General features: G+C 37.0%; 1 protein-coding gene across 1 annotated transcript in view; it reads left to right on the top strand.

The window, feature by feature from the left end:
- The window catches only part of whrna (whirlin a), a 296,475-nt gene that overhangs the window by 128,255 nt on the left and 143,332 nt on the right, over positions 1-24,888 (top strand). Inside the window, 1 exon segment of the mRNA XM_059358134.1 lies at positions 14,876-15,094. Within this exon segment, the coding sequence (XP_059214117.1) occupies positions 14,876-15,094 (219 nt within the window).

Here is a 24,888-nt window from a genome sequence, read left to right as displayed (position 1 = left end):
TGCATGTTTTAATGGGACAAACACACAGTAAACACAATATGAAGCAGAGCCAACAAGCCCAATGAGTCCTTTTAATCTCTTGACCCTTTTTAAGCTAATCTGAATACAGAATCACTCCCTGGCTGGCTCTGTCTCCTGTTATCTAGAAACGTAAAAACCCAGCCAAAGTGACATCGTGCATGGTTTTCTTAGATATGTTTAACTTTATTTAGATTTTACCACAGAGAAAAATACAAGTTTAGGTAGGGCTGACCAAAAATGACACAAAATGACCAAAAAAGAAGCAAAATGACCAAAGAAGAAGCAAAATAACAAGAAATGACACAAAATGACAAAAGAAAGACACAAAATTACTAAAAAAAGACACAAAATGACACAAAAAACCCCACAAAATGACCAAAAAAAGACACAAAATGACTTAAAAAAGACAAAATGACAAAAAAAGACACAAAATGACCCCAAAAAAACTTTTTTCTGGTGTTATTGGAGACTTTTGGAGAAGAACGAGTCGAAGCGGCACAGTCCTCCTGCTCCTAAAAGTAGTGCAATAAAAATACAGATGTTTTCCCTAACATGATGAATAATCCTGATTATCATTTTGGCCATTATCTTGCAACAGCACTAAGTTTAAAAAGCACACAACACATTACACAATCCATCACATCTGCAATAATAAATGCATTAGAAGTTAAACTTGTGATAGAGATGTTCACAATTTATGGAAAAATTCAATCATTTTCAGTGATTAGAGAGAATCTGTGTTTTCACACTTCATTACAGTCTCCAAAGATTTTAAAGCTGGATTTGTAGAGGCCATTAAACCTCTTTACACCTCGTTCACACGTATATGGATCTAAAGCAGCTCTGCTCTCCTTCAGGCTGCTGATCAACAGCTTATTTTCATGCTCTGCTCCATTTGGGCAATGATTTTTTTTGCAGGAGATGCACAATATATATTGGTACCAAAACACTTTCAGACGATTAGGGTAAATTTGTCTTATTATGTATTATTCCAGTGATTAATAATACATAAAGCAGTGGCTAGCCAGCAGTATGGAAGGGTGATTCAACACATGTAATTTGAATTCTTAAACAAATTGCTCCATAGAAGACAAAGTATGGGAAGTTTTTCAATGTACTTATAAATAATAATTATTAAAAAAAACATTTGTGAAGAGTCATAACTGTTTTTGTTTTGCTAACAATAGTGATGTTGCATTTTGTTTGGTCTGAGCTATATTAAATTATAAATCTTTGTACGCTACATCTTTACGTTCTTTACCCTCAGGTGTGCAAAAATTACAGGTTATAAACTTCTGTTTAAAATGCAAAAATGTTAATTTTACATTTACATTTACACTTAGTCATTTAGCAGACGCTTTTATCCAAAGCGACTTACAGGAAAAAAGGGGAACAATCCAGGTCTAGTGCAGTAATAACGTCTAGAGAGGATTCTTTTTGGATATTGAGGCCTGAATTTTTCAGTTTTCGGCCATAAAAAGCAGTTATATCTTTGCTGATTTTATATGATTTGTCATGTCTGAACCCAAAAAAAATTGATCATAAGAAAAAAACAAGCAGCTATATATGATTTATGGTATCATATCGGCAGTAACTAGCAGGCACAGTATGTATTGGTGATGATAATGAGGTGAGGTTGAGGCAAGGCCAGTTTATTTGTATAGCACAATTCAACACAAGGTAATTCAAAGTGCTTTACATACACATTAAAAACAGCAAGACACAAGTGAAAACAGTAAAAACAGTCAATTAAAACAGGGAAATAGAAATAAAAATACAAATAAGATAAAATAAGATACAGCAGGATAAGAAAAGAGATAAAATAATGAAAAGCACAAGTCAAACATTGTGTAGTTAAAAAGTAAGGGCAGTAGAGTAGAGCAGATAAGTGTTAAAGTTAAGATACGCTGCAGGAAACTATAGTTTTTTTAGTCCTGATTTAAAGGAGCTGACCTCACATCTACAGGTAGATTGTTCCACAGGTGAGGAGCAGAATAACTGAAAGCTGTAAAAGATGATAGCAGCGTGACATGGTGATTATTATTTAAGTTGCATATACAGACAGAATGAAAAAGAGTCAAAAACCAACAAAATAGACCCAAACTCTAAAGGGTTAACTATCTGCATTTACATTTTTTGCACATTGTCACTATACCAGTGCATGAAGTATTTAATTCCCATGCTTTGTTTGTTTAGTCGAACCCAAGTAGCTCCTTAAAGGTTTATAGTAGAACAGTATTTTCTTTCTTTTGGTTGTCTTGGAGTTGAAAACAACTGGATTCTTTCTCACTAAAGCAGGGGTGTCAAACTCTGGCCCGCGGGCCAAATTTGGCCCACAGTGTAATTTTATTTGGCCCACGAGACAATACCAAATTATTATCTTATTATTGTACTATAAAAGCTGACCCGCCGGTATTATACGGCGCGTTTACCGCTAATACTACAAATCCCACAATGCCCTGCTGTTGTTTTGGCGCGTCAATCAGGACAGGACCCAGAAACGCTCCTCTGTGACAGTCGTCATAGCAACCTCAAGCTAGAGCTGTCTCCCAGCTACCCCTTCCCAAAAATGGAGAAAAGAAAGGCAGAATTTATTAACCTGTTGAAAAAGTTTATTTTGATATTTAAATCAGAAGGATGCAAATAGAAAAGAGGCATACGATTTTTATTTAATAAATTAATGACATTGATGTGTTTTTTATTTGAAATCTGCACTATTTAGTTATATATTGTATGTTTATAAGCGTTGCTGGTTCCATATTTAATGTTAAAGCAAAACATGTTTGGTATATATTAAAAGGTTTATTTGTTCAATGTTGGCCCGCGATTTTATTCAAGTTTTACATTTTGGCCCGTTGTGTATTTGAGTTTGACTCCCCTGCGTTAAAGCAGCTGCAGCAGTTTGTTGTTTCATGCTTCAGATCATTGATGAGCATCAGGTTGAACATCTCATGATGCTCCATGGGAGCATTCAACATGTCTTCAGGGTTCAGTTCACCATGAACGGCATCCTGGTGTGTCTCCAGTGTGTGTGTGTGTGTGTGTGTGTGTGTGTGTGTGTGTGTGTGCATGATGTTCCTCTGTAATTACTGTCAGCAGTCAGACATGATAGCTGCTGCTGAGGGTCTCTATGTGTGTGTGTGTGTGTGTGTGTGTGTGTCTAGGTGAATATTTCTCTGTGCTTGCAAGAAATATACGTTTTCCCAGTGTTTCATTGTGTTTCCCATTTATTTGATAAATTTAGTGAAGATAAAAAGTTAATATTAAAGGAAGGGCTATTCACTCAGTCTTGAATAAATCCATCTTAATAACTAGAGTCAGTCTGAACTCTCTATAATTTATCCTCATCCATAACATCCTCTGCACTCATAACTCATGATGTCATTCTGGCTGTTAAAGAGCCCGTTCACACTTAAAACCAACTCTGGTGGGTTTTGTCAGATAGTCTGTACAGTAGGGCTGCACAATTAATCAAATTTTAATCGTGATCATGATTTTGGCTGCCACAATTAAATTAACCTGATCGTCGGTGATATTTCCATTTTAAAATGCGTCTCTCCTGCAGATCTAATCAACACTTTCTCCACCAGTAGTCCACCAACCACCAGGGGGCGGGGCCGTGTTTCTCCCCTGAAAACAGCCTGGTTGCTGATCGGATAGAACGCTAAGCAGGATGTGACGTAGTACTGGACGCCACAACAACACGCAACATTTGTAAAAGCTGGTGAAGCAGTGTTGGCAACTTAGCAACTTTGTTGCTATATTTAGCGACTTTTCAGACCCCCTTAGAGACTATTTTTCAAAAAAGTGACTGGAGACAAATCCAGAGACTTTTTCTGGTGTTATTGGAGACTTTTGGCTCTTCCTAACAAGCCGCGGGGGCCGGATGCTCTTTTTAACGAGCCGCGGGGGCCGGAGGCTCGGCCGGAGGCTCTTCTGAACGGGCCGCGGGGGCCAGAGGCTCTTCTGAACGGGCCGCGGGGGCCGGAGGCTCTTCTTAACGAGCCGCGGGGGCCGGAGGCTCTTCTGAACGGGCCGCGGGGGCCGGAGGCTCTTCTTAACGAGCCGCGGGGGCCGGAGGCTCTTCTTAACGAGCCGCGGGGGCCGGAGGCTCTTCTTAACGAGCCGCGGGGGCCGGAGGCTCTTCTTAACAAGCTGCGGATTTCATTCTATATTCATTTATAAGGTTTATTATGAGACAAAAAAGTATGTATCAGTCATAAATAAGAAAGAGCCATTCTTTAAGAGTGTATGTGATGTAGCCAAAGTGTACATACTCTAAATATAGTCGTTAGATAAGAGGGTTGGCTTGTAGTACTGTGGAAGTCTATCCATGACACTAGATTTTTCTTACAAATATCACCGCTGTGTGTGTGTGTGTGTGTGTGTGTGTGTGTGTGTGTGTGTGTGTGTGTGTGTGTGTGTGTGTAACAGATCCCCTGCGGTTGACAGATCTTTTGTGACAGCAGTGAATAAACAGGGTGAAAGGCAATTTGCCCGGCTGCTTTTTGGTTTCCTGAGCTTTGTGTGTCTGTATCACCTCCATTCATCTGATCCGTGTGTGTGTGTGTGTGTGTGTGTGTGTGTGACTGTGAACGGGGAACGAATGCGTCGGTTAACTTGTGTTTACCTGTGTGTGTGTGTGTGTGTGTGTGTGTGTGTGTGTGTGTGTGTGTGTGTGACATCTTATCAAGCTTGTGCAATTAGCTGGAACAATTAGAACTGAGTGGTTTCAACTCTGCAGCCAAGTCATCTGCCAGCAGCACAGAAGAAATGCTTTTAACAGCCGACTGGTGGACTCTCTCTCTCTTTGCTCTCATAAATCCTCCCGTCCAACCAGAACCTCCTCTGACCTCCATGAATAGACACTTTGTGTCTGTGTTTTAGGTTTCAGGTAGAGCAGACGGGGGTTTAACTCAATTTGGGGCCCAATCGAGCATTTTTTTCTCTCGATTTGTCGACTTATTTAGTGGATTTATTTGGAAAATGGAGCCAGGCAACAAATCTCAATTGTTTTTAATGGTAGAAAACAACAATAACAAACATCTAGGAGAGGCAGGTATTGACTGCTTTCCCTTAAGTATAAAAAGACGTTTTAGAGCAGGGGTCTGAAACTCAAATTACCTGGGGGCCGCTGGAGGCAGTATCAAAATGACCACAAAATGACTGGAAAAAACACTAAATTACTTTACTTTAAAAAAAAACAATAAATTACAAAAAAGACACAAAATTACAAAAAAATACATAGAATTACCAAAAAAGAAACAAAATTATTAAAAAAGACACAAAATGACAAAAAATGACACAAAATTACCAAAAAAGACACAAAATGACAGGAAAAAAAACTAAATTACTTAAAAAAGAAACAAAATGACCAAAAAAGACACAACATTACTAAATAAGACACAAAATTACCAAAAAAGACACAAAATTACCAAAAAAAGACACAAATCTACTAAATAAGACACAAAATTACCAAAAAAAGACATAAATCTACTAAAAAAAGACACAAATCCACTAAAAAAGTCACATAATTATTAAAAAAGACACAAAATTACCCAATAAAAGACACAAATCTACAAAAAAAAGACACAAATCCACTAAAAAAGACACATAATTATTAAAAAATACACAAAATTATCAAAAAAATACACAATTACTAAAAAAAAGACACAAAATTGCAGAAAAAAGTAATTAAGGGACCTTCCACACACAATACAGTAAAGTGCCATTCATATAAAACTCACATTAAACTTTCATATCAAGGTGGGGGCCACTAAATATCATCACAAGGGCCACTATTTGCCCACGTGCCACCAGTTTGAGAGCCCTGCTTTACTGTGTTTTCTTTTTTTTTTCAGTGCAACAACAGCAGACCAACATTAATTACAAGAAGTAATTTTGTGCATTTTTACACTCCACTGTTAAGATTTCATGCTCAAATGCATGTAGTTGTACTGAGGGCCACTTCAGGTGAGGGTGAGGGCCGTATGTGGCCCCCGGGCCTCCTGTTGCCCATCCTGGATGAAGTCACTGCTGTAAAAAAAGCTTCAGCTACTTACTAAAAATGAAGAATTTGACTTATTCAAGCGAAACCAGCACTTGTTCTCATGTCTCTATATGAGGCAGACAGCTCCTTCAGTATTGTGACTCTGAACCATATTTTCTGAAGAAGCTCTGCAATAATGTTTATTAATCCAAGAGGTTCACTTCCTTTCATTTGAGCTGTATTTGTAAGAAGTGGATGGATTGTACAGCGAGGCTTTGTTCATTCAGCCTTTGTGTATGAAATGGATTGACTCTGGTGGGAGACTATTGGTTTTCTGCATCATCATTTGAAAGTACACTGAAAAAATATGAGTCTAAAACCAGATAAAACAGTAAATCTGAGGGAAATAATCTGGCTGCATAATTTCACTTGACAAGATTTCTTAAATTAAGATTATTAAGTCTAGAAATAAGCATGTTGAACACTTAAAATAAGAAATTAACTCTTAAAACCAGATAAATGATCTAACACTTCTAAATCTAAAGTTGTTTTTTTTTATCTTGGTAAGGTCACTCTGCTCGGGCCAGTTCATCACTGCTGGCAGCTTTACTTTATCTGGTTTAAGAGTTAATTTCATCATTTTGTCTTTTTAGTGGTCATTTTTACATCTACATTTGGTCAGATTGTGTCTTTTTTGGTCAATTTGTGTCTTTTTTGGTCATTTCACGTCTTTTTGTTCAATTTGTGTCTTTTTAGTTGTCATTTTTACGTATTTTTTTGGTAATTTTGTGTCTTTTAGGTCAATTTATGTCTTTTTTGGTCATTTTTACATATCTTATGGTAATTTTGTGTCTTTTTTTTGATCATTTTGTGTCTTTTTTTGGTCAATTTGTATCTTTTTAGTCATTTTTACATCTACAGTCATGGAAACATTCTTTATAATAACCAATGAACAAGAAACCAAGAAGAAATTGTGATTATCTTGTTTTAAGAGTTAATTTCTTATTTTAAGTGTTTATTTATACTTATGCTTATTTCTAGATTTAATAATCTTAAGTTAATAAATCTTGTCAAGGTAAATTATCTGTCCATGCAGCAAGATCATTTCCCTCAGATTTACTGTTTGATCTGGTTTTAGACCTTTAGATTTACTGTTTGATCTGGTTTTAGACCTTTAGATTTACTGTTTGATCTGGTTTTAGACCTTTAGATTTACTGTTTGATCTGGTTTTAGACCTTTAGATTTACTGTTTGATCTGGTTTTAGACCTTTAGATTTACTGTTTGATCTGGTTTTAGACCTTTAGATTTACTGTTTGATCTGGTTTTAGACCTTTAGATTTACTGTTTGATCTGGTTTTAGACCTTTAGATTTACTGTTTGATCTGGTTTTAGACCTTTAGATTTACTGTTTGATCTGGTTTTAGACCTTTAGATTTACTGTTTGATCTGGTTTTAGACCTTTAGATTTACTGTTTTACCTGGTTTTAGACCTTTAGATTTACTGTTTTACCTGGTTTTAGACCTTTAGATTTACTGTTTTACCTGGTTTTTAGACCTTTTTTACAGTGCAGCTCTGCTCTGGTTTATATTCCCTGTTTGTTCTCTCTGAGCTCCATCAGCTCAGAGTCTCAATCAGCTCTTTCCTCAGGGACGCAGCATTAAGACCACCGTGCTGCCGCTGTTTTTCGTCCATTACCGCCGTTTCCTCCCTCCGTCGCCTCCATCACCTCCATCTTTCTGTTTCTCCCCGTGTTGCTCTAACTCCCCTCACTCTTCTCATTTTACTTTTCTTCCTCCATTTCCCCTTAAATGCAGTAACATTCCTCAGAGCTGCATGCACCATGATAAGCTCTGTTTGGGACTATAAATCAAAGTGCTGCTGCGGCTCTCAAGCTTTTTGGCAAACAGTCTAAGAAAGGAGACCATATGCTGGGACTCAACAATCACCAAATAAAAAAACACCACAGTCATTGGGGCTAAACACTGATTAAGATGCTGCAGTGCAACTTCTGCAGTGACATCATCATCATCCATCCTGCACTAAAGAGCCTGACTATATATATATATATACATGTATATATATATATATATAGGCCTCTCACAGACTGACAATATCAATATCGGCTCTATATGTTACCGACACTTGCCAATATGAAAACCCCTTTTACATATCAGATAATTAGAGCTGCAACAATTATTCGATTAACAAACAATAATCGATTATTAAATTTATCGTCAACTATTTTGATAATGGAATAATTGGTTTGAGCAGTTTTTTAAAGACAACTGGAAAATTTCCTCTGGGTAAATAGTGAAAGGGCCACGGGGGCTACTGCCGGTGTGTGTACACTATGATGAGATTCTTCAGAGATTTCTAACAATTAATACTAGTAATGTTATGATACTATGTAATATACAAGGAGCACACCTACAACAAGCATCTACAACTGTTCCATCTCCCTTTTTCAGAAATCTTCCTGCATTTTTAATATGGGAGCCAATGAGGCTGTTGGTGCGTGTTGGTGGGTGTTGATTGGTCCTATTGGGTGTTGGTGGGTGTTTTTGGGTCCCGGTGGGTGTTGGCAGGTGTTGGCGGGTGTTGGCGGGTGTTGGTGGGTGTTGATTGGTCCCGTTGGGTGTTGGTGGGTGTTTGTGGGTCCCGGTGGGTGTTGGTGGGTGTTGGTGGGTGTTTTTGGGTCTCGGTGGGTGTTGGCGGGTGTTGGTGGGTGTTGGTGGGTCCCGGTGGGTGTTGGTGGGTGTTTTTGGGTCCCGGTGGGTGTTGGCAGGTGTTGGTGGGTGTTGATTGGTCCCGGTGGGTGTTGGCAGGTGTTGGTGGGTGTTGATTGGTCCCGGTGGGTGTTGGCAGGTGTTGGCGGGTGTTGGTGGGTGTTGGTGGGTCCCGGTGGGTGTTGGTGGGTGTTTTTGGGTCCCGGTGGGTGTTGGCAGGTGTTGGCGGGTGTTGGTGGGGGTTGGTGGGTGTTGACTGGTCCCGTTGGGTGTTGGTGGGTGTTTTTGGGTCCCGGTGGGTGTTGGCAGGTGTTGGTGGGTATTGGTGGGTGTTTGTGGGTCCCGGTGGGTGTTGGTGGGTGTTTTTGGGTCTCGTGGGTGTTGGCGGGTGTTGGTGGGTGTTGGTGGGTATTGGTGGGTGTTGATTTGTCCCGTTGGGTTTTGGTGGGTGTTGGTTGGTGTTTTTGGGTCCCGGTGGGTGTTGGTGGGGATTGGTGGGTCCCATGCTATACGTCACACAGGATTAGGTGATTTATTTACATTTTAGATATAATACTAACTTTGGGAATGCTGGTTGTAAATGGTTGTAAATGTCCTCCAGCCTGCTTTGATTCGTCTCAACGTGCATCTTGTCCCGTCTGCTGCTGGTTGTTTGGTTCTGATTGCGCTCAGGTTGCTGCTGTCTGACGGATCAGAGGGATGTGACACATGTCAGAGACGGCTGATGTGGATTGTTTGAATCAAGGAGATCTGGAGCCTCTGACAACAACACTGTCAGGATCCTGACACAATAATACCACCTAGAAGACAGGCAATCTGAAGTTTCCACTTCCTGTTGTGGTTTTGCATTTCTTTCTGTTTGCAGGTCTTTCTTAGTCCAGCAGTTTTATCTCTCTCTCTCTGTGGGAGTAAAGGCTGCTAACTGTGTGTTCCCTCATGTGTTACTATACTTTTATCTCCTCCTGCTCTGATGGCCCATAAAGAGGAGGAGGAGGAGATATGACAGGCGTTTGGGTCCATTCAGTGATCTCGGGTGCTGACGGGGTTTTGTTGCCTCAGAGTTGAAGTTATTATCTCTCAGCACAAATCAGGATTGTGAAATTGATTCAGCTGGATCGTTGAGCTCAAGGAGACGAGCTGCTGCAGCTGCAACCTGCAGCTCTGAACACTAATAATCTCAGCTGCAGCATGTTAATCTAGTCTGAGCATTCACATCACTTAACCCTTTGGAGTTTGGGGCTATTATGTTGGTTTTTGAAAAATCTTCAAGACAACCTCACCTTTATGACCTGTTTACTTTTTTCAATTTGACTTACTGGATCAACATTTTGAACACACAAAAACACAAAAAAAATTACAAAAAACACACATAAAACATGAAAAACAAGCCAAAAACACAATTACAAAAAAAACACATACAAGCACACTCAAAACACACCAAAAACATAATAAAAATACAAAAAACACAAATTACAAAAAACACACATAAAAATCATGAAAGAACAGTAAACACAAAAGATTGCATTACAAATGCTCAATGCACAAAGCTAAATTAGAAAAATCTCTGCAAAAAAAGTGAAATCATGTTTATACACTTTGAGGTGTTTTTTTTTAACCTTTGCTAAAAAAGAGTTGACACATTAAATTGGACATGGAAACTTTAGAACAGTAAGAAAAAGATTTTTTACAAAAGATAAATGCAGAAATTACAGTGATGCTAATTAAATACATATTACAGTGTATTTTACAGTAGAGTAATATACTTTTTTTTTAAAAACTGTAAAAAATACAGTTTTGGATGATATATACATTTACAGTGTTTCATTGTTACTGAAACTGAATTAAATAATAATTAATTTATCATTTTACGTCTTTTTCTGTCATGGTTTAGCAGTTTTTCACCCTAAAAAAGACATTTTTTACAGTGTAGTTTCACTGAAGAAGACAAAGGAGTTATATTGTGTTCGGTTCAGATCGACTTTGAGAAATCTTTTCTGCAGCCTTGCACAGTCAGCAGAAAGTCCTTCTGGGGATATCATGTTCTTGTACTTTGAGATTTTTTAAAGTTTTTTTTTATTGATGAGAAATAGAAAGAAGACTTCTGCACACTGTCTAAACCTGCAAGACTTATATTCAGTGGATTGTTTCAACAAGAGCTTCGTCGAGGGAAAACTGTTTTGGGAGTGAATGCTTTTTCTGTTTATGGTTTTTATCGATAACATAAAAGAATGTGACACTATAAAAACATAAAAGATAAGCTGACATGAAATGGCATCACAGCCTTTAACAGGAGGAGGAAGAGGGACTATATCATTTATTTAGGGATGTGAGGCAAAAATACAAACAGTACAGTTATATTTTCTTCCAACAGCAACATTAAATCAGGCAGTTATGGTTAAGCAGCGCTGAAACTTTAGAAAACACATGTAAATACACAAAACACAAGCAAACATCTTCATCAACGCACATAAACCCACAACACAATAAGAAAAAACGCTTCAAATAGACCACAACACAACAGAAGTGTTTCCAGAGGACACTTAAAAATGATGCACACGTCTGGACACGCTTCATATTATCACATTATTTCAAGATAATGATAATATCATGATATAACGTAAAATTGTTACGTTTTTTTCATGATAATGATATTTTCATGATATAACGTGATATATAGCATTAGCTCGCTAGCTCGTATCAATCACATTGCAGTTTAACAAATCAAATAAATGAATGATTCATGTTTTAGTTAGTCTCTCTCAACTGCACCGAGTTGGTCTTGGTCTTGCTAGCTCGCTAACGTTAGCATGCTATCGATCGCCTGCTAACGTTAGCACGATATGATCAGTCGCTAATGTTAGCATGCTATGATCATTACAAAGTGAAATTATCATTATGTTGAAATAATGGGTAACGCTTTATAATAAGGTCCTTAATAACCATTAATTACCAAGTAATAAGGCATTGTTCTCGCTTTAGATCCGGTAGTTGCAAAAAGCATAGTTAACTTATAGTTAACTTATAATAGATGAGCAATAAAGTATATTTTAATATCAATAAGCAAACAAAATAAGATTAATAAAGGCATGGCAAAGACATAATGGGTGGGTCATGGGTGTTTGTAATGCCATTATTAACACTTATATAAGCTTATAAACACACAATAATGTTAATAAGCATCTTGTAAGGACTTACAAGGGCCTTATTACTTGTTAATTAATGGTTATTACAAGGACCTTAATATTAAGTGTTACCAAATAACGTGATAACATCAAGTGTGTCCAGACGTGTGCATCACTTTTAAGTGTCCTCTGGAAACACTTCTGTTGTGTTGTGGTCTTTGTTTTCTAAATGCTGCTCTTGTGTTGTTGTTGATGAAGATGTTTTCTCTGTTTGTTGTGTTTTGTGTATTAGCATGTGTTTTCTTAAGTTGTGAGCTCTCACCGTAGGCAGTAGAATCCAAACTGTGATGGAGACAGAAGGACATTTACATCAATGAGAAATCACTTTCTTGGTTTGTTAATACACGGTGGACGCCAAGAAATGTTGCATCACTTTTAGTCAAGAAAAGGAAGCGTTTTAGATTTGACTTTACGGTAAAATACCGACAGCTTTGGTTGCCAGAACTTCACCGTAAAAAATACAGTGAGTGGGTTTTCTACTGTTAATTTGAATGTAAATATTATCAAAAACTGTAATTTAGACTGAATAATCCCTTTATTTTTAAGGTAATTGTGTCCTTGTGAAAATATGGTATTTCTCCATTAATTTTACCTGAATTTTTTTATATTTTTACAGTAAAACTGTGTGTTTTCAAAAGTTTCTCAAAAGTTTTGCACTATTCCTTGAATTACACTATAAAAAATGTTTCTAGAAATTACAGTAAAACACTGTCAAATTACATCAGAAATAGGGCGTAAAATTAAAAATTGTATATCACAGTAGTAGACACTTTTAATGACCGTAAATCAAAGAATAGCACAAAACTTTAACTTTTACTGTAGGAAACACACAGTTTTGCTGTAAAAAATATAACAAACTCATGTAAAATTAATGGAGAAATACCATGATGTGTGAATAAATGACACAATTATCCTAAAAATAACGGGAAAATTCAGTCTAAATTACAGTTTTTGCTGATATTTACATTTACATTTACAGTCGAAAACCCACTCACTGTATTTTTTACAGTGAAGTTCTGGCAACCACAGCTGCCAGGATTTTACCGTAAATTAAACAGATTATTTTTTTACAGTGTACGATAATTTGCATTTTTAATGATGATATGTAATTTTGTTATTTTACACCCTATTTCTGATGCAATTTGACAGTTTTAACGTAATTTCTACAAATATTTTTTTTCAGTGTAACACATGCAAATATACTTTATGTTGCATTTTAGTTGATGGTTTACCATTTGCAATTTGTGCTTCCATGTGTGCTGCTATTGTTGGGTGACATCAGATATCAGATATCTGCTGCTTCACTAGCTCAGAAACAGAGTTCTGACATTGACTGCTGTTGCATCATTGAGTTGTGTTTTAATTACGTCTCTCTCAGAGTCCCAACTGTTGCAATTAAACCCTCAGAGTCTGTGATCATTTCTAGTCTGAGACGTGAGCTGGAGGTCCTGTTTGAGTTGGTGGTTCACACATTGTTGAATCATTAGGAGCCTCGACTCCATTCACTGTGTTTCTCCACATCACTGGTCACATGAGAAACATTGATCAGCACAGGATCCACATACAGAGAGCTATCAGGAGGCAATGAGGCCCAGCCAGCAGCAATATCCTGCAGGAACGTGGCAGAAATGTGTTTGTTGTGTGTGTGTGTGTGTGTGTGTGTGTGTGTTGTTTGGTCATTTGGGGTTTTTGCAGTCAGTTGCACTTAAAAAAATTGGTTTCTTCTCTATAATCTTTAATTTTCTCCCACGTTTATATTCCCAGCTAAAACCTCACACTGTTTGTACCGTTCATGTTTTTATCTGGTGATCTATTAATCTAATAACATCCAATCAAGTTGATTGACGTGTGGATTTTTTGGGTCGTGTTTTCTTTTTGAACTTGCAACATCTGGGCTGAGATGTTAATCATGTCCGATGGACTTATTAATCAGTGATCAGAAATGTATTTTCTTCAATCTAAATGTAAACGCTGACTCACTGTGCCCTAAAAGAACAACGTGTTCCTGCATCATAACAGAGATTAAACCCACGTAAATCACTTTTTACAGCACTTTGTCTGTGATTTTAATTCAAACTACAACGATGTGGAGTTTTTAACAGTCTTTTAATGAGCACTGCACTGTGTTGCTGGACATTGTGACACCTTTTAAACCTCAAGGATCTCTGCAGCTGTTTTAATGCACAAGTCAATGAAGGACTGCTAACTTTGAAATCCCACTTTTATTTCCTGGTTTATACCCAGCATGGCATGAGATTCTCTCTGTTTTAGTTGTTTTAATTTGTTCTGTTTTTATTGTTGGCAGTGGTTCTAGACCAGTTCTACTGTGGGGGCCAGTGTTTAATCAGAGATTAGAACATTAGCACATTAAAAAGCTGCAAAGATTATATTTAGGCATTCAAAACCTTTATTTTAGCTCGAATTTAAGTATATTTGGAAGATACAAATACACTGATTGAAACAATGAGACTTACCAACAATAATTATTTTTGCACAACAATTGCATTTCTCGTTTTTGTGCACAATTACTTTTTTTTTTATTTTGAAAGTGCAGCACAGTCAGAATGATCTTTATATATATATATATATATATATATATATATATATACACAAGCTTTTATTGCACAATTTAACTATTACACCTATAATTATTCCTTTTGTGCACAATCAAATATTGTTCTCATTGTGCACAACAAAATATAGGTTAGAATTGTTCCGTCGTTCATCGTTATAAATTGATTATTTTATTATTAATTTGACACAGGGGCCACAGCAGGGGCCAAGGGCTTCTTCACAGGGGCAGTGGCCCCTGGAGGCCCCTGAGTAGAACCACCACTGATTGTTGGTCATGTACAGCACTTAGTATCAGCTGTGGCTGTTTTAAAGAGCTCTCTAAATAAATCTGATTTGATTTGATTAATAACTAAAATGTCCTCCTCCTCTTCCTCCCTCAGGTGCTGAAGGGCAGTAAAAAGCTCTCCCTGTCGGTGCGCTCTGTGGGGAGGATCCCCGGCGGCTACGTCACCAACCACGTGTATACGTGGGTGGACCCTCAGGGCCGCAGCGTGTCTCCGCCCCCCGACCTGACGGAGCACCGCAGCGCCACGCTGAGGAGGAGCGACAGCCAGAGACGCAGCAACATGCAGCTGCTGCAGGACGGAGACGAGAAGAAGGTGAGGAGCAGAACAGGAGGAGGAGAACACGGGAGGGCTGGAGTCATCCAGCAGTGTTTACCCTCTAAACCAGGGGTCTCAAACTCTAATTACCTGGGGGCCGCTGAAGGCAGTATCAAAATGACACAAAATGACTATTAAAAAAAAAATAAAAATCTAAAAAAAAAAAACACAAAATGACCAAAAAAATACACAAAATGACCAAAAAAGACACAAAATGACTGAAAGAGCACTAAATTACTTTAACAAGACACAAAATGACCCAAAAAATGACCCCAAAAAGACACACAATTATTTTAAAAAGACACAAAATGACAAAAAAAGACACAGAATTACCACAAAAGACACAAAATTACAAAAAAGACACAAAATTACCCAAAAAAGTAATTACAGGATCCTTCCGCACACAACACAGTAAAGTGCCATTTATATAAAACTCACATTAATCTTTCATATCAAGGTGGGGGCCACAAAATATCGTCACAAGGGCCGCAAATGGCCCACGGGCCGCGAGTTTGACACCCATGCTCTAAATACTCTAAATACTGCTATTTTGTCTTGTTGAGCTCATTTCTGTGAGTCTTATATTTAGTCCTGGTTGTGAGTCAGCAGCAGCAGCACTGGGCATGGACACATTGTTGCACTTTTTGAAAAACATGTTTATAGCAGGGGTCTCAAACTGGCGGCCCGCGGGCCAATTGCGGCCCTCGTGACGATATTTTGTGGCCCCCACCTTGAGTTTTATATGAATGGCTCTTTACCGTGTTGTGTGTGGGAGGTCCCTTTATTGCTACAGCTGGAGCTTTGTTTCACTTGTTTCTATGACGACGTTAACAACAACAACAACAACAACAGCATGTCTGTTTGTAATTTTGTGTCTTTTTGGGTAATTTGTGTCTTTTTTTTTGGTAATTTTGTGTCTTTTTTTTAATTTGTGTCTTTTTTTAGTAATTTTGTGTCTTTTTTAAGGAATTTTGTGTCTTTTTTAAGTAATTTGTGTCTTTTTTTGGTAATTTTGTGTCTTTTTTTGTAATTTGTGTCTTTTTTTGGTAATTTTGTGTCTTTTTTTAAGTAATTTTGTGTCTTTTTAAGTAATTTGTGTCTTTTTTTGGTAATTTTGTGTCTTTTTTTTTGTAATTTGTGTCTTTTTTTGGTAATTTTGTGTCTTTTTTTGGTAATTTTGTGTCTTTTTTTAAGTAATTTTGATACTCCCCCAAGTAATTTGAGTTTGAGACCCCTGGTTTATAGGAAATGTGAACCTCATATTCATTTTAGAGGACATAAAACAAAATCAAACTAGAAGGACACTTGGATGGTGCAGACTTCCATCAGGACCATGCACTACCTCGCTATGGTAGCAAAAGCAAAATATAATATGTGTATCCACCCTGTGAATCAGTGTGTTTCTTGGCCAATGCTAAACTGTTGTACCAAGTTCCATTAAGATCTGGCCAGTAGTTTTTCAGTTCTCCTTTTACCAAACTGCTGGAGACCGTCTGTCTGTTTCTGAGCTGGAGTCATGTACTCTGCTTCTGTTTTTATTGTGCTATTTTTCTCCTTTTGTAATGTTTGTGCTGTACTCATCTTTTATTCTTTAATACTTTCGTAAAGCGTTACAAACAGACAAGCAAACAAACAGAAGTGAAAACAGAACCTCCCTGGTGGAGGTGGTGAAGTAGTCCTGTCAAATAATCTGTTTTTATAGATTGTTAGTGAATTTAAACTGTAACAGTTTTGGAAAACAGTTACTGTCCAACCCTGAAATAAGGAAAAAACCTGAAACACTGGAGTGCTGGAATAATTAATCAGTGTTTCCCCTCTCTACCTTTTTACAGAAATCTCAGTTGTAAACCTTCTTATATTATTTAACTTTTTTTTTTAGGTTTCCATGAACAATTTGTTCATAACATCTGTTGTTTCTTACATCAATTATGCTTGTTAAACAGTTTCTGTTTGCAGAACAGACTTTCATATATTAGTTGCATCTTGGGGAGTTGCAAAATATAAAATCAAATATTCATGAAAAATGCAGAAAAAAAAGCAAGTTATATTAATTTGAGCTAAAGTAAGCAACAAAATCTAAAAGTGGTTTGATCTATAAACCATAAATACCATAAAAATATGTTTAAAATTGTATCCAACTTCCTCAGAAGGCTCCAAAAACAACAGTGAACTTGTGTAACAGGCGACATGCTGTGAAGCAGCTCACACACTTTAACTTTGTTTACAGTCGGACCAGTTATCAACAGTTTTATTTTGCTGCTAATGAAGTTTTCTGCTGTGCGTCTGTATCTTTGGACATCTGAACTCTTCCCAAGTCTGTTATGTAACTCACACACACAAAATATATAACTAGATGTCATCCCGATTTTACGTCTTATATATATGTTGTATTAACCACCATTTAAAATTCTTCATGGAGCATTGTTATGCTTTGAAAGTGTGCTTTTTGTGTGTTTTTTGCGGTTTAAAAAGTTGACCTAGTAGCTTCAGTAGATCCATCCATATTTATTGTTAATGTGATATTAATTCAGATGCTAATTTGTGATGTCATGCTACTAATACCAGTGAAATTCCACGATTACCCAATTCAATACTGGAGTAAAATGCAAAAGCAACATTAATTCCTTTTAGAAGTAGGGTCATATTCTCATAGACTCCTATACAATCAGACTTCTTTTTGAAACCAGTTGAGTCGCCCCCTGCTGGCCATTTTAAAGAATGCAGGTTTAAGTCACTTGGCTTCACATTACAGACAAGGAGGTTGGTGTTTAGTCTGAATGTAATTGAGACAACAAATAGGTCAGGTATTTGTAGAATCAAGCTTCAATTTTATTTGCAAAGCCGTGGTATCTACATGGAGTTTAGGGCTATTTTCTCAGTTTTTGAATCCTTTTCATTCTGCCTGTATATAACACTTAAAACAATGTTTACCACGACATGTTGGTGTTTTTTTTTTATCAGACCAACCTCACCTTTATGACCTGATCATTATTGTTTCACTTTGACTTACTGTATCAACATTTAGAACCCAAAGAAACACAACAAAATGTTGCAAATGTGGACACAAGTTGCATATAAGAGGTAAAATGAGGAGAACATCTAGTTCTGTATTTTCATACTAAATACATTTGACCTTATCTCCAGTTTTACTTGTTCTATCATCATCAAACAAAAACTGGCCTTATGGAGTTTACAGCCAGTTTTTTAGAGGGAAGTTGTTGTCAGGGAATAACACTGCTTCATTTTTACGCCATGACATCATGAAGAAGTCATATGATTGGTGACTTCAGAGGGTTAAAGAGTCCCATTGAGATCCAGAATCTCTTTTTCAAGAGAGACCTGGCCAAAAATAGCAGCCAAAACTCAAAACAAGTGTCAAAACATTAACATTTACAATAAAACAAATGCAATATAACACAATATTAAAACATAATAAGCCTTATTAAGAAAAACAAAATTCTTAAAGGAGAGCTTGTCATCTATCCACATCCCCAGGTGTTTGTATGAGGACACTCTCTCAATGGATTTGCCATCTAAAGATAAAACTGTGATCGAGGGCCATAAACTTTATTTTTTGAGTATTTAAGACCAATTTTAGATTCAGCAATGTATTTTGCAATGTCTGAAAAGCAGTCTGGAGTTGTTGTGCTGCTCCTGTGATGGTGGAAGCGTGGAATGTAAACCACTGTATCATCAGCATATAGATGTAATTTTGCATTAATATAATATATATATTACCGAGGTCGTTAATAAAAAATGGAAAACAGAATAGGCCCCAAAATGTATCCTTGCGGTACACCTTTGGTTATCTCAAGAAATTCTATTCATAAGTTTTATGTTGCTTTTATTATTTTTTGTTTTTATTTGTATACATGCATATTTTATTTTGTGCGGGCAGTATATTTTACATTTTATTTTATTTATTTTTATCCTATTTTTAATGTATTTTATCTTATTGCATTTTATTCTATTGTTTACTACATCTATTTGTATTGTGTTATCTATTTATTGTTTGTGCAGCACTTTGGAAACCTTGTGTTTGCCAAAAAATGTGCTGTATAAATATAAAAAAATATATAAAGTGGATTGGAAGAAAAGTTGTAAACCTTCTTATATTATTTAACATTATTTTTTAGGTTTCCATGAACAATTTGTTCAAAACATCTGTTGTGTCTTACATCAATTATGCTTGTTAAACAGTTTCTGTTTGAATATCAGACTTTCATATATTAGTTGCACTGGAACTTGCAAAGAATAAAATAAAATATCCACGACAAACGTACAAAAAAAAAGCAAGTTATATTAATTTGAGCTAAAGTAAGCAACAAAATCTAAAAGTGTTTGATCTATAAACCATAAATCATCTTGTTCTCCTCTGATCTTAGTGTAAAAGAATCAAACGACTTTGATGGAAGTCTGAAAGAGTAAAAGTGAATCATAATAGTAAAACCCAGTAATGGACAAAAGATGATGGACACTGAAGTGAAATTCAAAAACTAAAGCAATAACAGTAATTGGACCTTCAGTCCCACATAACTCCACCCTGTCAGCACCTCCGACCTGCAGGGACGGAGCTGTCACAGCTCTTTAAAAGATTTATTACTCTCAGACTTTCAATTTTTCAGCAGCTGAGAGCCACACATTAATCTGAAGTGCTCCAGCTCCATTAAAACAGGCTGTAGTTAGTGCAGAAATAATGTCCATATTTCTGATATTTAGATATACTTCTAAAGATAAGTCGCTTAGATTTAAAACAGGGAAAGCTGCTTCATACACACAGAGATAATTACACTCATTATAACAGAATATATGAGCCCCCATGTGATTAAATTCTAAACAAAGGCTCCATAAATGCCGCCTCGCTATAATAGAAAAAGCAAAATATAATATGTATATCCACCCTGTGAATCAGATCTGCTCCAAAATGTAATGTAGGTTCTTTCTTGGCCCATGCTGCACTGTTTTTAATATATTTCCTATAAAAAAAAACTATAGGTAACACTTTACAATAACCATCTAAGTGATGTTTATAGATGGTTTATAGACCAATTATTAACCATTTACAAAGAAATGTTATTTAATCTTTAAATGTTTCAAACGAATTTCTTAAAGGTTTATGAATCATTTCAAAATCATTAACATACTTAATATGGTGCTAAACATGTTATAATGAGTGCAACTAAAACTGTTAATAAACTATTAATTATAATTCAATTGTTAATGGTAAAGTAACTATAAACTTATATTAATATACCATCTATTAGCCATTTATAAATGATGTAGTTAGTTCAACATTAATAAATGATGTATTTACCTTTCTAAATGGCCTATATACGGTTTATAAATGATGATTACACATTAATAATCTGTTTACCATTTATAACCAATGTTACCAATCTATATTTTATGTTTAAAAAAACATATATTTTGTAGTTTCACTATAATTGAGTTGCTAGGCAACAGGTTTGGTCCTTCTTTATGTCCCGTCTATTTTTTGTCATTTTGTGTCCCTAGTCATTATTTTTTACATATTACTCGCTACAATGCAAGTTAATGACAGTCATATCCATGGAATAGCCACGGGATATGACTGTCATTAACTTGCATTGTAGCGAAATCCGTGTCAGTTTCACGGAAATTTGAGCGATTCCGTGGCTATTCCACGGATTTTGAGTTCAGCAAATCCGTGGCTATTCCACAGATTCCTGTGAGACCAGGTTCTAAAAAAGACACAAAATGACAAAAAAAGAAGAAAAAGACTTTCTTTGGTGTTATTGGAGACTTTTGGAGAAGAACGAGTGGAATCGGCCCAGTCCTCCTGCAGCAGTCTCTCCCAGCTGCAGAGCCGGAGGGGATGTTAACCCCTTAGCGTCCAGTCTGCCAATTGCTAACAGGCTAACAGTTAGCCTGTGGCTATTCCACGGATTCCTGTGAGACCAGGTTCATATTTAGATTTACTTCTAAAGATAAATCGTTTAGATTTAAAACAGGGAAAGCTACTTGGCTGATGGAGCTAATTACTTTGAACAGAATATGTGATTAAGTCCACTTGTCTGTCGCAAACAAAGGCTCCATGAATGCAGCTTCAGATTCCTCTGCTTATAAACCCGAGGCAGCAGACCACTGGGACTCCTTTCAGAGAGAAAGAGCGTAGTGAAGAGCTTCCATGATGATAAGAGCTGAAGCCAAAGAACACTATGAGCCCTAAGAGCTGCAAATAAAAGAAGGATGAGTCTGGTAATTAAAACCATGTCCTGCATAAATGTCACAGAGAGCATGAATGCCTCCATATTGCTGCTTCCAAAGGCGCCTGGCTCCCGTCCAGCAGGCAGACAGTTGTTATTAAAAAAGAAAAGAAGAAGGTTGCGGAGCGCCATATGCTTTCAGAGAGAGAAGGTTTCTGATCCAGATGCCAAAGCTGCAGCGACGGGACTAACAGGGATGAAGCTGACATTGTTTAATAGAGATATTTGCATATGTGTCATGGTGGAGTTGCCAAGGTGCTACTGAGAATGCTTTTCAATCTTGGCAGGAGAACGCTGCATTAGGATCAAACCAACTAATTAAAGGCTCCGACGTAAAAAGGAAAATGTATAATTTAAAGTTTGGCACAGCGAGGACACTGCTGGACCTCTCCCCTCCTTATGTCCTATCCTTATCCTTATGTCTATTTTTTGTCATTATGTGTCTTTTTTTCATCTATTTCTGCTCATTTTGTGTCTTTTTAGTCACTTTTACATCTGTTTCTGCTCATTTCGTGTCTTTTTTAGTCATTAGGGCCTTGGGGCAATCGCACCGAGCACTGGTCCCATACAGCAATAGCTGTTATACTGTGGATTTCTTCTTCTTCCTCTTCCGGACGCAATTTCATCCCGCTACTAGTCCTACAACTTGAAGAGTTGCAGGACAAATTACATATCAAAACGTGCGGTTTGATCGGGATCGGTGTGCTATTACTTTTCTCTACGAAAAACTGCCCAAAGTTTTGCATTGAAGTGAATGGGACGGCCGAAGAAAAAAAATTAGCGAATAAAAGAAACGTCTACTTCTCCGGCATAATTTCACCTAGAGACTCCATTTAAACTTTAAACAGTAGACACAAGTCTTGTGTATCGGTGTATTAATCCACGTTTCGATAGGTCATATAGTTTTTTATCAATCCCTGTTCAATGACCATGATCATTTTTGGAGAAATTCTGAGATTATAATGGGTGTGTATTGCACGGAATGTTCGTGTCACAGTGTGTGACATCATCACCAGAGTGTAGAGGGAGAGAAAAAACTGTCAAAAAATAAATTTGAAAACTGAGCTCCAGGCCGCAAATTCCACTCTACAGAAATAATTTATACATAGAAACGTAGGAAAATTAGTCTTCTCACTCACAATCCTCTGGTAAAGCTGTCAGAGTTATAGTTTGGGCGTAGGACGCACAGATGATCCACCAACACCACCAACAGCCTCATTGGGTCCCATATTAAAAACGCAGGAAGATTTCTGAAAAAGGGAGATGTAACAGTTTTTTTAGATCGCTCTAACAAAGCTATTTTTTTATTTTTCTTGAAAAAAAACATATGTAGACGTTCAGGAAGAACTCAGGATGCTCAAAGTGAAGTCGGATCAATGATAGGTATTATGGTTTTGCCAAAAATGCTTTCTGTTCGAGGCCAGAAATTCCAGTCTGTCCACCTCTGGCTGCTGTCACTGTTCAGGAACACTCAGGTGTCAGTTAATTCTGTTGATTGCCTTTGATCTTTGATGTGATTACAGTTACAGATACACGCACACACACGTGCGTAAGTGCGCACACTCCTCACACATGCATATAAATGCTTCAAACACACACGCGCACACACACAGGTAACTTTATGCAATTTCCGCTACACACACACACAAATGCGCACGTAAGTCATGAGAACATTCTTGATTATAACCAAATCATAATCAATAAAAACATGTTAAATGTCAGCTAATGTTCTTCAAATATTGCAGTGTTTGCAAAAAAAACCCCACAGCGCAGATATAAAATATGTTTTAGTGGGATTTGCTTTGCTTTAAGCCATTTAAAGTTTGGCACAGCGAGGCCACTGCTGGACCTCTCCCAGCAGACTGTGTAAACTTTAATGTGCTCCCTTTTTGCTTTTCAAATGATTATGTTTTGAAAATGCTGAGTTGAGATCATCAAAGTATGAAAGCTAGAGGAAGCAAGCAAGTTTTTAAAATGTCGACTGGGTAAAATATTATCTTTTAGTTGTGATTTTAAGATAAGAGCTCCTTACTTTAAAGTCTGCAGAGGAATCTTAAAGGGACAGTGTACTAAGTGTAGTGCAGGCGGCAACCTCCAGGTCTGAGCAGGGAGGCAAACCAGGAAGTGCCTTAAGCTGTGTTCTAACATAAATTCCAGCAGGGGGCGCTAAGTCTGGCTGCAAAAGCATTTTAGTCCATTCATTTCAATGCCAAATGACAAAAAAATAGTAGTTTTTCAGTTTTCCTATTGCCTATTGGTTTTCTTGATAATGATTTTGGCTTTTATGAAGAAAACCATGTTAAATGTCTAGATATCAGCTCTTAAATTAAACTCTTATCAGCTATTTTTGTTGTCATCATTATATTTGTCCAAACAAATGTACCTTTAGTTTTACCAGACATTAAAATGAACAAGAAATTGAAGAAAAAAGTGGTCTAATAATATCTTCCATGACTGTTTTTTTGCTCATTTTGTGTTTTTTTTTAGTCATTTTTTCATCAATTTTTGCTCATTTGTGTCTTTTTTTTTTGTCATTTTTACATCTATTTCTGCTCCTTTTGTGTCTTTTTTAATCATTTTTACATCTATTTCTGCCAATTTGGAGATCTTATCTTTTTTTACATCTGTTTTTGGTCAATTTGTGTCTTTGTTTTTATTCAGTTTTACATCTACAGTCATGTTATCATTATATTTCTCCAAACAAATGTACCAGGCATTAAAATGAACAAGAAATTGTAGAAAAAAAGTGGTCTAATAATTTATTCCATGCCTGTATGTTGGACTATCTAGATAGAAAAAGAAGTCATTCTCAGCTGAGTAAAAACACAAACTGACTCTCAGTTCCAGGTGATTATACACCAACATAAACATAATTAAGAGTTTTAATTAGCCCTAACAGGTAGCCCTGAATCCTGCACGCTGCTGGTTTAAGTCAACATTAGGACTGATGAGCATGTAATGTTGTGTGCCGTGAACAAAGAGCACATGGGTGAGTTAAGAGCTGAAGGCTCCAGAGTAAATACCTGCAGAGTGAAGGAAGCCCTGATGAGACGACCAGAGGCTCAAACACACAGAGATTAGAGCTGATGGAGTCGCTGCCACCGGCTACAACACTACACTTTACTCAGACTGATGAAGCTCATCAGACCTGGAGCCCCTGAACACATCGCTCTACTGAAGGCTCTCACAGGCTCCATGGAGCAGCTGGTCTCAACATGGGGGTCCCGGCCCTAATTGGGTCCCGAGATGATTTCTGGGGGTCAACAAATCATTTAGGAAGTCAGCTCTGTCTCCACTGGGTTAAAGTCTTTTTGGTCATTTAATGTCTTTTTTTGGTCATTTTGTGTTTGTTTGTTTGTCATTTAGTGTCTTTTTTGTCATTTAGTGGTCATTTTGTGTCTTTTCTGGTCATTTTGTGTATTTTTCAGTCATTTTGTGTCTTTTTTGTCATTTTGTGTCTTTTCTGGTCATTTTGTTTCCTTTTTTGGTCATTTTGTGTCTTTTTTGGTCATTTTGTATCCTTTAATCATTTTGTGTCTTTTTTAG

The sequence above is a fragment of the Centropristis striata genome, chromosome 19, assembly GCF_030273125.1.
Source record: "Centropristis striata isolate RG_2023a ecotype Rhode Island chromosome 19, C.striata_1.0, whole genome shotgun sequence".
NCBI classification, from domain to species: domain Eukaryota; kingdom Metazoa; phylum Chordata; class Actinopteri; order Perciformes; family Serranidae; genus Centropristis; species Centropristis striata.
The sequence above is the reverse complement of the archived record's forward strand: the minus strand, read 5'-3'. Positions and strand labels throughout refer to the sequence as shown.